General features: G+C 42.0%; 1 protein-coding gene across 1 annotated transcript in view; it reads right to left on the bottom strand.

Annotated features, from left to right (window-relative positions):
- Window positions 1-14,777, bottom strand: part of LOC140191057 (venom factor-like) — a 174,128-nt gene that overhangs the window by 27,799 nt on the left and 131,552 nt on the right. The window contains exons 27-29 of the mRNA XM_072248132.1: window positions 12,988-13,083; window positions 12,036-12,186; window positions 5,157-5,326 (exon numbers count right to left, since the gene is read on the bottom strand). Coding sequence (XP_072104233.1) covers window positions 5,157-5,326; window positions 12,036-12,186; window positions 12,988-13,083 — 417 coding nt within the window. The remainder of the gene's footprint in view (window positions 1-5,156; window positions 5,327-12,035; window positions 12,187-12,987; window positions 13,084-14,777) is intronic.

Genomic DNA, 14,777 nt, shown 5'->3' with positions numbered 1-14,777 from the left:
AAGCTTCTTGTTGAATATATGCAGAACTTTCAGACTAAGCTCCCAATATCCATTAAATGGTGTGGTGTGGCTCTACTGGTAAAAAGTGGCATCAAATCAGAAGAAAGGGCAATGTTATGGCAGTCATGGGAGATATTAACATGAGGGTCATTGGGAAAATCAGGTTGGTAATGGATCTCAAGAGAGTGAGTTTGTTGAATGCTTAAGAGATAGCTTTTTAGAGCAGTTTAGAAACTAGTAAGGGATCAGCCTCACTGGATTGGGTGTTATGTAATGAACCAGAGGCAATTAGGGATCATAATGTAAAAGAACCCTTAGGAACCAGTGATCACAATATGATTGTGTTCAACGTGAAATTTAATAGGGAGCATGTACAGTCAAAAAGTAGCAGTATTTCAGGGCAGTTAAGGGAAATTACATTGATATGAGAGAGGAGTTGCCCAAGTAAATTGGTAGGAGCTGCTGGCAGAGATGTCAGCAGAGTAGCAGTGGCATGTGTTTCTGGGAAAAATGAGGAAGGTGCAGGAGATGTGTATTCCAAAAATGAAGAAATACTCAAATGATAAAATAGTACAACCATGGCTGACAAAGGAAGTCAAAGCTATTGTAAAAGCAAAAGAAAGGGCATACAACAAAACAAAAATGAGTGGGAAGATAGAGGTTTGGGAAGTTTTTAAAAACCTACAGAGAGCAACTGAAAAACATCATTAGAAGGGAAAAGATGAAATATGAAAGCAAGCTGGCAAATAATATCAAAGTGTTTTCATGTATGTTAAAATAAAAGAGAAATGAGAGTGGATATAGGACCACTAGAAAATGAGGCAGGAGAAATAATAACAGGGAACAAGGAGATGGCTGATGAACTAAATGAGTATTTTGTGTCAGTCTTCACTGTGGAAGACACTAGCAGTGTGTGAAGGAAGAGAAGTAGATGCAGTTACTGTTACAAGAGAGAAGGTGCTCAAAAAGCTGAAAGACCTAAAGGTACATAAATCACATGGACCAGAGGAACTGCACCCTCAGGTTCTGAAAGATGTAGCATTAGAGATTATGGTGGCATTAGAAATTATCTTTCAAAAACATTTGGACTCGGCATGATAAAGTATAAAGTAAAGTATGATGTCAGAGGACTGGAAAATTGCAAGTGTTACTCCACTCTTTAAGAAAGGATGAAGGCAGCAGAAAGGAAATTATAGACCAGTTAACCTGAACTCAGAGGTTGGGAAGATGTTAGAGTCAATTGTTAAGGATGAGGTGATGGAGTACTTGGTGACACAAGACAAGATAGTACAAAGTCAGCATGGTTTCCTTCAGGGAAAATCTTGCCTGAAAAACCTGTTGGAATTCTTTGTGGAGATTATAAGTAGGATAGATAAAGGAGATGCAGTGGATGTTTTAGATCTGGACTTTCAGAAGGCCTTTGACAAGGTACTACACATAAGCCTGCTTACCAAGTTAAAAGCTCATGGTGTTACAGGAAAGTTACTACCATGGTTAGAGCATTGGCTGATTAGCAGGAGGCTGCGAGTGGGAATAAAAGGATCCTTTTCTGGTTGGCTGACAGTAACTAGTGGTGTTCTGCAGGGGTCGGTGTTGGGACTACTTCTTTTTATGCTGTATATAAGTGATTTAGATGATAGAATAGATAGCTTTGTTGCCAAGTTTGCAGATGAAACAAAGATTGGTGGAGGGGCAGGTAGTGTTGAGGAAACAAGTAAGATGCAGAAGGACTTAGACTGATTAGGAGAATAGGCAAGAAAATGGAAAATGAAATACAATATTAGAAAATGCATGGTCATGCACTTTGGTTGTAGAAATAAATATGCTGACTATTTTCTAAATGGGAAGAAAATCTAGGAATCTGAGATGCAGAGGGACTTGGGAGCCCTGGGGCAGAACACCCTGAAGGTTAACTTGCAGGTTGAGTCAGTGGTGAGGAAGGCAAATGCCATGTTAGCATTCATTTCAAGAGGTCTAGAATACAAGAGCAAGGATGTGATGCTGGAGCTTTATATAGAAACATAGAAAATAGGTGCAGGAGTAGGCCATTCGGCCCTTGGAGCCTGCACCGCCATTCAGTATGATCATGGCTGATTATCCAACTCAGAACCCTGCACCAGCCTTCCCTCCATACCCCCTGATCCCCGTAGCCACAAGGGCCATATCTAACTCCCTCTTAAATATAGCCAATGAACTGGCCTCAACTGTTTCCTGTGGCAGAGAGTTCCACAGATTCACCACTCTCTGTGTGAAGAAGTTTTTCCTCATCTCGGCCTTAAAAGGCTTCCCCTTTATCCTCAAACTGTGACCCCTCATTCTGGACTCCCCCAACATCGGGAACAATCTTCCTGCACCTAGCCTGTCCAATCCCTTTAGGATTTTATACGTTTCAATCAGATCCCCCCTCAATCTTCTAAATTTCAACGAGTATAATCTAGTTCATCCAGTCTTTCATCATATGAAAGTCCTGCCATCCCAGGAATCAATTCTGGTGAACCTTCTTTGTATTCCCTCTATGGCAAAGATGTCTTTCCTCAGATTAGGGGACCAAAACTGCACACAATACTCCAGGTGTGGTCTCACCAAGGCCTTGTACAATTGCAGTAGTACCTCCCTGCTCCTGTACTCGAATCCTCTTGCTATAAATGCCAGCATACCATTCGCCTTTTTCACCGTCTGCTGTACCTGCATGCCCACTTTCAATGACTGGTGTATAATGACAGCCAGGTCTCGTTGCACCTCCCCTTTTCCTAATCGGCCACCATTCAGATAATAATCTGTTTTCCTGTTTTTGCCACCAAAGTGGATAGCTTCACATTTATCCACATTAAATTGCATCTGCCATGAATTTGCCCACTCACCTAACCTATCCAAGTCACCCTGCATCCTCTTAGCATCCTCCTCACAGCTAACACTGCCGCCCAGCTTCGTGTCATCCGCAAACTTGGAGATGCTGCATTTAATTCCCTCATCCAAGTCATTAATATATATTGTAAACAACTGGGGTCCCAGCACTGAGCCCCACTAGTCACTGCCTGCCATTCTGAAAAGGTCCCGTTTATTCCCACTCTTTGCTTCCTGTCTGCCAGCCAATTCTCTATCCACATCAATACCTTACCCCAATACCGTGTGCTTTAAGTTTGCACACTAATCTCCTGTGTGGGACCTTGTCAAAAGCCTTTTGAAAATCCAAATATACCACATCCACTGGTTCTCCCCTATCCACTCTACTAGTTACATCCTCAAAAAATTCTATGAGATTCATCAGACATGATTTTCCTTTCACAAATCCATGCTGACTTTGTCCGATGATTTCACCACTTTCCAAATGTGCTGTTATCACATCTTTGATAACCGACTCTAGCAGTTTCCCCACCACCGATGTTAGGCAAACGGTCTATAATTCCCTGGTTTCTCTCTCCCTCCTTTTTTAAAAAGTGGGGTTACATTAGCCACCCTCCAATCCTCAGGAACTAGTCCAGAATCTAAAGAGTTTTGAAAAATTATCACTAATGCATCCATTATTTCTTGGGCTACTTCCTTAAGCACTCTGGGATGCAGACCATCTGGCCCTGGGGATTTATCTGCCTTTAATCCCTTCAATTTACCTAACACCACTTCCCTACTAACATGTATTTCCCATAGTTCCTCCATCTCAGTGGACCCTCTGTCCCCTACTATTTCCGGAAGATTATTTATGTCCTCCTTAGTGAAGACAGAGCCAAAGTAATTATTCAATTGGTCTGCCATATGGCAATGGTGAGGCTTCACCTTGGGTATTGTGAACAGTTTTGGGCCCTTCAGCTTAGAAAAGATGTCCTGGCATTGGAGAGGTTCCTGAGGAAGTTCACAAGGTTGATTCCAGGAATGAAAGGGTTATCATATGAGGAACGTTAGATGGCTGTGGGTCTGTACTCATTGGAATTCAGAAGGATGAGGGGAGATCTCATTGAAGCCTTTCGAATGTTGAAAGGCCTAGACAGAGTAGATGTGGAAAGGATGTTTCCCATGGTGGGAGAGTCTAGGACAAGAGGGCACAGCCTCAGGATAGAGGGGCGTCCTATCAAAACAGTGATGCAGAGAAATTTCTTTAGACAAAGGGTGGTGAATTTGAGGAATTTGTTGCCACATGCAGCTGTGGAGGCCAGGTCGCTGAATGTGTTTAAGGCAGCGATTGATGGGTTCTTGATTGGACATGGCATCAAAGGTTACGAGGAGAAGGTCGGGAACTGGGGTTGAGGAGGAGAGAAAAAAAGGATCAGCCACGATTGAATGGTGGAACAGACTTGATGGGCCAGTTGATCTAATTCTGCTCCTATGTCTTATGATCTAAATCTGCAGGCATGATCAATAAATAAGAGATCACTTTTATTTTGGTTTAACCAACTCAGATCACTACAAGCATTGTAAGGCTTCCATTGTTCGCTGATTAAAGCAACCAGGGAGATTGAAACATTAAGACAAATGCAAACGTTTGCAGATCATTTGGATGCTTCAGCACTCTGCAATCTCTGAGAGGATTTGGAAGACAACGGCAGCAGGCATGAACCTCATGGCAAGCAGGTTGCGTGACGGGGCCAAACTGATGTTTGACTCCATTTTGCCAATTAACGTTTCCCTTCTGTGCTGATTAAAGCAGGAGGGAAATTGAAATAACAAGGCAAATGCAGAAGGTGAGTGCTGGCTGCTTGATTTTGATTGCTCTGCCACCAGAGAGGGGAGAGCCTGACGCTGTGCTAACGGAATGTTACCCAGGTTTTCTGTGTTGTGGATATGGACTTGGACTATAGACTTTTTCCGTCTTATAGTTTTTTATATTCTGTGTTTTTCACCTGCTCTTTCTCATTTTCTTTTTGTGCAGGGAGGGGTATTTGATGAACAATATGCCGGTTCCATTTTTGTTCATTTCTTTGTCCTGTGAGGGGGGATTTGGGGTTGATGATTGTGCTGTCTTTCTTTTCTTTCTTGGTTTCATAGTTAACCAGAGAAGAAGAATTTCAGAGTTATATACTCTGATCATAAAATTAATCTTTGAACCTTTGAGTCTTTCTTTAGCAATTGGTAAATTTCGAGTTTCCCAGGCTAGGCACAACATCTTACATGAGATTCCAGGCAACAACTACTTCAGTTATCTAAAAAATAATATCCAGTCTTACCTGAGTAGAGGTGAAGCCTCCTCCATATTCGCTCCTTTGTGATAGCCATCCCACTATTTTACTAGCTTTCTCATGCTGTTTCGTTTGCAAGAAAAACAGAAGGGCATATCCCGTGGCTTCAATAGTGTATAGAGAGTCAGCACTTTCTCCCACTGGCCAGTGCGATTTGTCTGAAGAGGTGAGAGAGAAAAATATCAATTAATGTAAAGAACACTCATGGTCAGGTGATATGGTAGCACAGTGGTAAGTTCAACGCTGTTACACTGTCAGCAATCCTAGCTCAACTCTCCTTGCTGCTTGTAAGGAGTTTGTATGCTCCCCTATGACTGCATGGGTCTCCTCCGGGTGCTCCAGTTTCTTTCCACATTCCAAAGATGTACGGGTTATTAGGTTAATAGGTGACATGGTGTAATTGGGCAGCATAGGCTTGCTGGACCAGAAGGGCTTGTTATCGTACTGTAAGCCTCTAAATCTCTAAATATTTAAATTAACTGTACTGTCAATTTCAAAACAGGCACCAGTGTTTGTGTTCTCACTCTCCCGAAGTCCTAGAAACATAGGGGGATATCACCTGTCAATTGTCCTCTCATCCTGCACACCTATAAACTGCTGCAGTGTCACGTAAGGCCAATCATCAGCCGATGTTCTTTGCACACATCTAGCAATGGCAATAACGAGGTGCATTTCTCTCTTTACTAAGGTGTGTATTTCTCTTTCCCAAATACATATCGTGTAACAAAGATCTGAGCTAAAAAGAATACATTTTTATTATCTCAAATGGCTTTCACTTTGCCAAACTGAGTCTTTTCAGGAAGGGAATCTAATTTTTAGCTTCTCCATCCCAATGCATCTTTATACAAGAGAATAATCTCACATTTGATCAGAAAATTTCAAATATAAGAAACCCAAAATAGAGAAAAACAGAAAAATATGGAAATACTCATGTCCATTCTATTAATATGCTTCTATAAGCTTCAAACTGTCTACCACTTCCTCATCCTCGTTGCTCAAAATTCCATGACTTCACAATTTGACTCCAACCAGGATTCCTGTTCAATAATAACAAAATACTCAAAATCAGGTTTATTATCACCGGCAGTGACATGAAATTTGTCAACTTAGCACCAGCAGTTCAATGCAATACATAGTCTAGCACAGAGAGAGAGAGAAAAATAAAACATAATAATAATAAATAAGTAAATCAATTACATATATTGAACAGATTTTTTAAAACTTGCAAAAATAGCAATACCGTATATTTTTTTAAAAGTGAGGCAGTGTCCAAAGCTTCAACATCCATTTAGAAATCGGATGGCAGAGGGGAAGAAGCTGTTCCTGAGTCACTGAGTGTGTGCCTTCAGGCTTCTGTATCTCCTACCTGATGGATAACAGTGAGAAAAGGACATGTCCTGGGTGCTGGAGGTCCTTAATAATGGGCACTGCCTTTCTGTGACACCGCTCCCTAAAGATGCTGGGTACTTTGTAGGCTAGTGTCCAAGATGGAACTGACTAGATTTACAACCTTCTGCAGCTTCTTTCGGTCCTGTGCAGTAGCCCCTCCATACCAGACAGTGATGCAGCCTGTCAGAATGCTCTCCACGGTACAACTACAGAAGTTTCTGAGTATATTTGTTGACATACAAAATCCCTTCAAACTCCAAATAAAGTATAGCAGCTGTCTTGCCTTCTTTATAATTACATCAATATGTTGGGACCAGATTAGATCCTCAGAGATCTTGATACCCAGGAACTTGAAGTTGCTCACTCTCTCCACTTCTGATCCTTCTATGAGGATTGGTATGTGTTCCTTTGTCTTACCTTTCCTGAAGTCCGCAATCAGCTCTTTCGTCTTACTGACGTTGAGTGCCAGGTTGTTGCTGTGGCACCATTGCACAATTTGACATATCTCACTCCTGTACGCCCTCTTGTCACCACTTGAGATTCTACCAACAATGGTTGCATCATCAGCAAATTTATAGATGGTATTTGAGCTATGCCTAGCTACACAGTCATGTGCATATAGAGAGTAGAGCAATGGGCTAAGCACACACCCCTGAGGTGTGCCAGTGTTGATTGTTAGTGAGGAGGAGATGTTATCACCAATCCGTACAGATTGTGGTCTTTCGGTTAGGAAGTCAAGGATCCAGTTGCAGAGGGAGGTGCAGAGGCCCAGATTCTGCAACTTCTTAATCAGGATTGTGGGAATGATGGTATTAAATGCTGAGCGATAGTCGAGGAACAGCATCCTGACATAGGTTTTTGTGTTGTCTAGATGGTCTAATGCCTTGTGAAGAGCCACTGAGATTGTGTCTGCTGTTGACCTATTGTGGTGATATGCAAATTGCAGTGGGTCCAGGTCCTTGCTGAGGCAGGAGTTCGGTCTAGTCATAACCAACCTCTCATAGCATTTCATCATTATCGATGTGAGTGCTACCGGGTGATAGTCATTAAGGCAGCTCACATTATTCTTCTTAGGTACTGGTATAATTGTTGCCTTTTTTAAGCAAGTGGGAACTTCTGCTTGTAGCAGTGAGAGGTTGAAAAAGGCCTTCAATACTCCTGCTAGTTGGTTGGCACAGGTTTTCAGAACCTTACCAGGTGCTCGATCACGACCTTCTGCCTTACGAGAGTTCACTCTCTTTAAAGACAGTGTACTCTCCTCATCTTCTCATAAAGCACTTTTCAGATTAACAATTTCAGATCGTATTTCAGCTGATCCATTTAAACCTTTATTGAACTTACAATTACTATTTTGTTTATCCTATAACCACCCTGTGGAAGTGGGAGCAAGGCATGGGGTAATGTAACACCTTGGCAGGATAGATTGCAGTCTGCCCAGGCAAGAAACATAGGAATCCTACAGCACAATACAGGCCCTTCAGGCCACAATGCTGAGTTAAACATGTACAGTACTTACTTCAGAAATTACATAGGGTTACCCGTAGCCCTCTATTTTTCTAAGGTCCGTGAACCTGTCCAGGAGTCTTAAAAGACCCTATCATATCCGCCTCCACCACCGTTGCTGGCAGCCCTTTTCACGCGCTCACCACTCTCAAAGTTTAAAAAAAACTTAACCCTGACATCTCCTCTGTACCTACTTCCAAGCACCTTAAAACTGTGCACTATCTGGTCCATATACCTGTCCAAGAGTCTCTTAAATGACCCTATAAGTACCTTAAAACTGCATCGTCTCGTGCTAGCCATCTCAGCCCTGGGAAAAAGCTTCTGACTATCCACACAATCAATGCCTCTCATCATCTTATACATCTTTATCCTTTAACCTTTATTAGGTCACCTCTCATCTCCGTCGCTCCAAGGAGAAAAGGCCGAGTTCACTCAACCTATTCTCATAAGGCATGCTCCCCAATCCAGGAAACATCCTTGTAAGTCTCCTCTGCACCCTTTCTATGGTTTCCACATTTTTCCTGCAGTGAGGCGACCAGAACTGAGCACAGTACTCCAAGTGGGATCTGACCAGGGTCCTATATAGCTGCAACATATAGTTGCAACTTTACCTCTCGGTTCCTAAACTCAATCCCAAGATTGATGAAGACCAATACTGTATGCCTTCTTAACCACAGAGTCAACCTGCGTAGCAGCTTTGAGTATCTTATGGACTCGGACCCCAAGATCCCTCTGGTCCTCCACAATTCCAAGAGTCTTACCATTAATACTGTATTCTGTATACTGTATATTTGACCTACCAAAATGAATCACCTCACACTTATCTGGGTTGAACTCCATCTGCCACTTCTCAGCCCAGTTTTGCATCCTATCGATATCCTGCTGTAACCTCTGACAGCCCTTCACACTATCCACAACACCTCCAACCTTTGTGTCATCAGCAAATTTACTGACCCATCCCTCCATTTCCTCATCCAGCTCATTTATGAAAATCACGTAGAGAAGGGGTCACAGACAGATCCCTGAGGCACACTACTGGTCACTGACCTCCATGCAGAATATAACCCTTGCACGGTGTACCTTATCAAATGCCTTGCCGAAAACCATACACACTGCATCTACTGCTCTACCTTCATCAATATGTTTAGTCACATCCTCAAAAAATTCAATCAGGCTCGTAAGGCACGATCTGCCTTTGACAAAGCCATGCTGACTATTCCTAATCATATGATGCCTCTCCAGATGTTCACTAATACTGCCTCTCAGAATCTTTTCCATCAATTTACCAACTACTGAAGTAAGACTCACTTGTCTATAATTTCCGGGGCAGTCTCTACTCCCTTTCTTGAATAAGGGAAAAACATCTGCAACATTCCAATCCTCCAGAACTTCTCCCGTCCCCATTGATGATGCAAAGATCATTGCCAGAGGCTCAGCAATCTCCTCCCTTGCCCCCCACAGTAGCCTGGGGTACATCTCATCCAGTCCTGGCGACTTATGTAACTTGATGCTTTCCAAAAGTTCCAGCACATACTCTTTCTTAATGGCTACATGCTCAAGCTTTTCAAGCTGCTGTAAGTTATCCCTACGATCGCCAAGATCCTTGTCCGTAGTGAATATTGAAGCAAAGTATTCAGTAAGTACCTCTGCTATCTCCTCAGGTTTCATACACACTTCACCACTGTCATATTTGATTGGTCCCATTCTCTCACATCTTATCCTCTTGCTCTTCACATATTTGTAGAATGCCTTGGGGTTTTCTTTAATCCTACTTGCCAAAGCCTTCTCATTGCCCCTTCCGGCTCTTATAATTTCATTCTTAATCTCCTTCCTGCTAGCTTTATAATCTTCTGGATCTCTATCATTAGCTTGTTTTTTGAACCTTTCGTAAGCTCTTCTTTTTTTTTCTTGACTGGATTCTCACCAGAATTTGTACATCACTGTTCCTGTACCCTACCATCCTTTCCCCGTCTCAATGGAATGTACCTCCGCAGAACGCCACACAAATATCCCATGAACATTTGCCACATTTCTGCCGTACATTTCCCTGAGAACATCTGTTCCTACCTGATAGCTTCATGTTTCCCCTTATTCCAATTAAACACTTTCCTAACTTTTAATTTCCTATCCCTCTCCAATGCTATAGTAAAGGAGATAGAATTGTGATCGCTATCTCCAAAATGCTCTCCCACTGAGACCTGACACCTGGCCAGGTTCATTTCCCTAATACCAGATCAAGTACAGCCTCTCCTCTTGTAGGCTTATCTACATATTGTGTCAGGAAACCTTCCTGAACACACCTAACAAACTCCACCCCATCTGAACTCCTTGCTCTAGGGAGATGCCAATCATCGTTTGGGAAATTAAAATCTCCCACCACAACAAGCCTGTCATTATTACACCTTTCCAGAATCTGTCTCCCTGTCTGCTCCTTGAGGTCCCTGTTACTATTGGGTGGTCTATAAAAAACACCCAGTAGAGTTATTGCCCCTTCGCGTTTCTAACTTCCATCCGCAGAGACTTAGTATACAATCTCTCCATGACTCCCTCCTTTTCTGCAGCTGTGACACTATCTCTGATCAGCAGTGTCACGCCCCACCTCTTCTGTCTGCCTCCCTCCCTCCCTGTCTTTTCTGAAACACCTAAAGCCTGGTACTCTAAGTAACCATTCCTGCCCCTGAGCCATCCATGTCTCTGTAATGGCCACAACATCACAACTCCGAATATTGATTCATGCTCTAAGCTCATCCACTTTGTTCATGACTTTTAATGCAAGAAGCAATCTTTGTTGAAGAGCAGAGGTTCCCAATTATAGAGCTGACATCCAGAGCTAGGGCTTTATTCTTTGGAGAGAAGGAGGATGAGAAGAGACATGATAGAGGTATACAAGATAATAAGAGGAATAGATAGAGTGGATAGCCAGCACCTCTTCCCCAGGGCACCACTGCTCAATACAAGAGGACATGGCTTTAAGGTAAGGGGTGGGAAGTTCAAGGGGGATATTAGAGGAAGGTTTTTCACTCAGAGAGTGGTTGGTGCGTGGAATGCACTGCCTGAGTCAGTGGTGGAGGCAGATACACTAGTGAAGTTTAAGAGACTACTAGACAGGTATATGGAGGAATCTAAGGTGGGGGCTTATATGGGAGGCAGGGTTTGAGGGTCGGCACAACATTGTGGGCCGAAGGGCCTGTACTGTGCTGTACTATTCTATGTTCTATGTTCTATTTTCACTTACTGGAAATGATCGAAGAATATAGCAAACGAATGTGAAAAGCACATACCAATTAAAGGATGAATTGTTTTTACTAATTTCAAAGTATGCTGTCAGCTGTAGTTTCTATTGGCTTTTTACACCTCTATGGTGATTGGTGATTGATCTTGCAAGTAAGGAATTCAAACATGCACAAGTTACCAAATGGTCAATATCCAGAACTGCTAGTTAATTCTGTACAAAAATTGAATATTTCTGTCCAGACTTAGAAGATTGTGGGTGACAGAGGCCATGTTGTTCTCCTTGTGCACAAATAAAATATGATTGAGGAATGAGTGAGTCCAGTTGATCAGCTATGACAACCCATTTGTACTTGCAGCATAATCCCTTCAGTTACTCTCTCCTAACTCTTACCCTTTCACAGAGCTTCCCTTTCCTTTCTTCTTTGTCTCAAACCCAGACCACAATCTCGTTTAAGCAGGTTTCATTTTGAACATTCTCCTTGAAAAATTATCAACGAAAACATCATCTATTTGTCTGTTCCAGCAGGTGCTCCATGAGTAGCTGAATGTTTCCAGCATTCTGGTTTCATTTTGAATTCCTAAAAACTGCACCATTTTATTTCTGTCTGTACATCACATGCAGTTTTCATCAGCTGCAATATTTCATTCACTCCGATCATAAGTTTCTGTAAATCTGTTGACATGGCAGAAAAGACATAAAGTTGTCAAAAGGATGCGGACAATGCAACTAATCGTACTCACCCAGTGAAGCAAACTTCATTACAATCCTTTCGTTGTTTCTTCCCAATAGTGAAAGGGCATAAGCTGAAATTACTGCAGCATACGTTCCATTAAGGCCATCTATGTGCCGCTCCAGGTAAACTACCGTTTTGTTAATACTGTCTTCATAACACTAAAATTAAGAAATGATACTTATATTAAACAACTATAGACATTATGTATAAGTGACTGGTTTGTTATATTAAATGGAGAAATAAATTCTTCTGTTTTGTGTTTGTCTACGTAATATAAATAGCATTGATCGGCAGAACAGAATAGTTTATATCGTGCAACATTTAAGGATATTCTGCCCCTGAAAATAAAATTCCCATATCTTCAGTGGCCAATTCCCTTACACTTAACCAACGAAAGGTATACTTCCTCATACTCTACTTGATACCTCTCACCTTGACACAGCCTCTAATTCTGACCATATGTTCAAACATTTTACATTATTGAAAGATTGGCCAATGTTTGTATCAATGTCCACTTAGTGAATTTAGACTTAAGCCACTTAAAGTCTCAGTCTATCTGTTAATTACAGGTGTTTGCTGATTAAAAGACAAAATAAAAATCAAAATGTACATCAAGGAAACTCAAGTAACTGAGATTCCCAATAGACATTACTCTGGCTTTTGTATATTAATCATTTTACAGACTTGAAGAGCTGTTATGAAAAGCAGCAGTTAACTTAGAACCATAGAACACTACAGCACAGAAAACAGGTCATTCGACCCTTCTAGTCTGTGCCAAAACTTTATTCTGCTAGTCCCATTGACCTGCACCCAGTCCATAATCCTCCAGACCTCTCCCATCCATGTATACAGTCATACAGTCTTTGATGATGTTGATGAAAATAGATATCGACCATCACTCTTCCCTGAAATAATACAAGCACCAAGTATCTTGTATTATGAAAGCCAAAATGATTTACCGTAACATAATTCAAGCAAGCAGTCTTAGCTTCAACAATTGCGATCAGCACAAATGCAGTCAATGATGAATAGTCCTGTGATTCATGGATTCCTCCCTAAAAGAAAATACCACCCATGAACAATACACTCTGGAATACTTAATTCAGGCATTGTTGAAGCCTTAAAATGAATTGCATCCAAATAAACCAGTGATTTTATGTTTGTTAAAGTATCAATGGTCAAAAAAAATCCCAACGAAAAATATATATTACTCCATCAAAATATTATAATTAGGATTTATTTAAATGAAGATGTAATAACTTATGGTAAAGACTATTAATGTTCACTCTATCTGCAGTTTGAGTGACTTTTAAATTTCCTCATCCCTCATTGCTGAAACCTTGTAGTTTATCAAATCTCTAGTTTTGAAATTTTCTGTCTCAGTTTTTCTGTATCCTTTTGAAACATTTTCATCATATTGGCTCACCTTAATCCTACTTTATTCTTTCTCTTTTCCATTCCTTTGTCTCTGCAAATGATGGATGCTGTTTCTGATTTTACATCATTGTCTTCAATACCCTGGTCTCCAAATTCCTTATCTTCTAAAACACCCTCTCTTACAATTCCCCTTTCCATTTCCAAACAACATCCATACATTATTCACAAGGTACACTACAGTCCTGCACATATATATATTATATTGCTTCCTATTTAAAATAATTAGTTTAATCAACAAATAAATGCAAGTTAAAGGACAAAAAGTACTAAGTTAAATATACAATCTGAACATTCAAACAATTAAATTTCAATTTGCAAACCATGTATATATTACATTTTTAATCTGTCTGTAAACCAAAAATAGCAATTTCTTACCTCAAATCTTATCTTATCTAGTCACAAGAATTGACAGGACATGGAAAGATCTGTATTTATTGCTGGTGACCATGGACACCTACACAGCGATTGCGCAACCACCAACTGCGACGCCAGCCTTGAACTCCAGGCCAGGTCTTTATGTGCTGCTGTTGTGACTCCCGTCTCCCCTTCCCCCACCACCACTCTGCAATTCCGTCACCCTCAGATCCCACCGTCAGCTCCTGGGCCCTCAGAGGCTCCATCTTCCTCTCACCCCAACCCTCCCCTCTCCACTGACACCCCCAGCCTCCCCCCTCTCCCCCTCTGATCCCAGCTCTCATCCGTGCCGGGTCTTTACCATCCTCTCTGACCTTCAACTGTCTGAGGCAGAACGATCTGTCCTCAGTAAGGGCCTCACCTTTGTCCCCCTTCGCCCGCACCTCAGCAAGTTCTGCGTTCGCCATGATGACGAACTCTTCTTCCGCCGTCTCCGTCTCCGAGCCTACTTCTTCGGCAAGGACTCTTCCACCCCCACCGATGACCTCTTCTCCCATCTTCAACCCTCCTCCTCTTCATGGACACCCCGCTCTGGTCTTCTGCCTGCTCTGGATCTCTTTATCGCTAACTGCCGACGGGACATCAACCGTCTCGACTTCACCACACCTTGTTCCCATTCCAACCTTACTCCTTCCGAATGCTCTGCTCTTCACTCCCTCCGCACTAATCCTAACCTTACTATTAAACCCGCCGATAAGGGGGGTGCTGTTGTAGTCTGGCATACTGACCTCTACCTTGTCGAGGCACAGCGACAACTTGCAGATACCTCCTCTTATTTACCCCTTGATCATGACCCCACTAAGGAGCACCAGGCCATTGTCTCCCACACCATCACCGACTTTATCCACTCAGGGGATCTCGCATACACTGTTACCAATCTTATAATTCCCACACCTCG

Source organism: Mobula birostris, chromosome 32 (genome assembly GCF_030028105.1).
Source record: "Mobula birostris isolate sMobBir1 chromosome 32, sMobBir1.hap1, whole genome shotgun sequence".
In the NCBI taxonomy this organism is placed as follows: Eukaryota; Metazoa; Chordata; class Chondrichthyes; order Myliobatiformes; family Myliobatidae; genus Mobula; species Mobula birostris.
The sequence above is the reverse complement of the archived record's forward strand: the minus strand, read 5'-3'. Positions and strand labels throughout refer to the sequence as shown.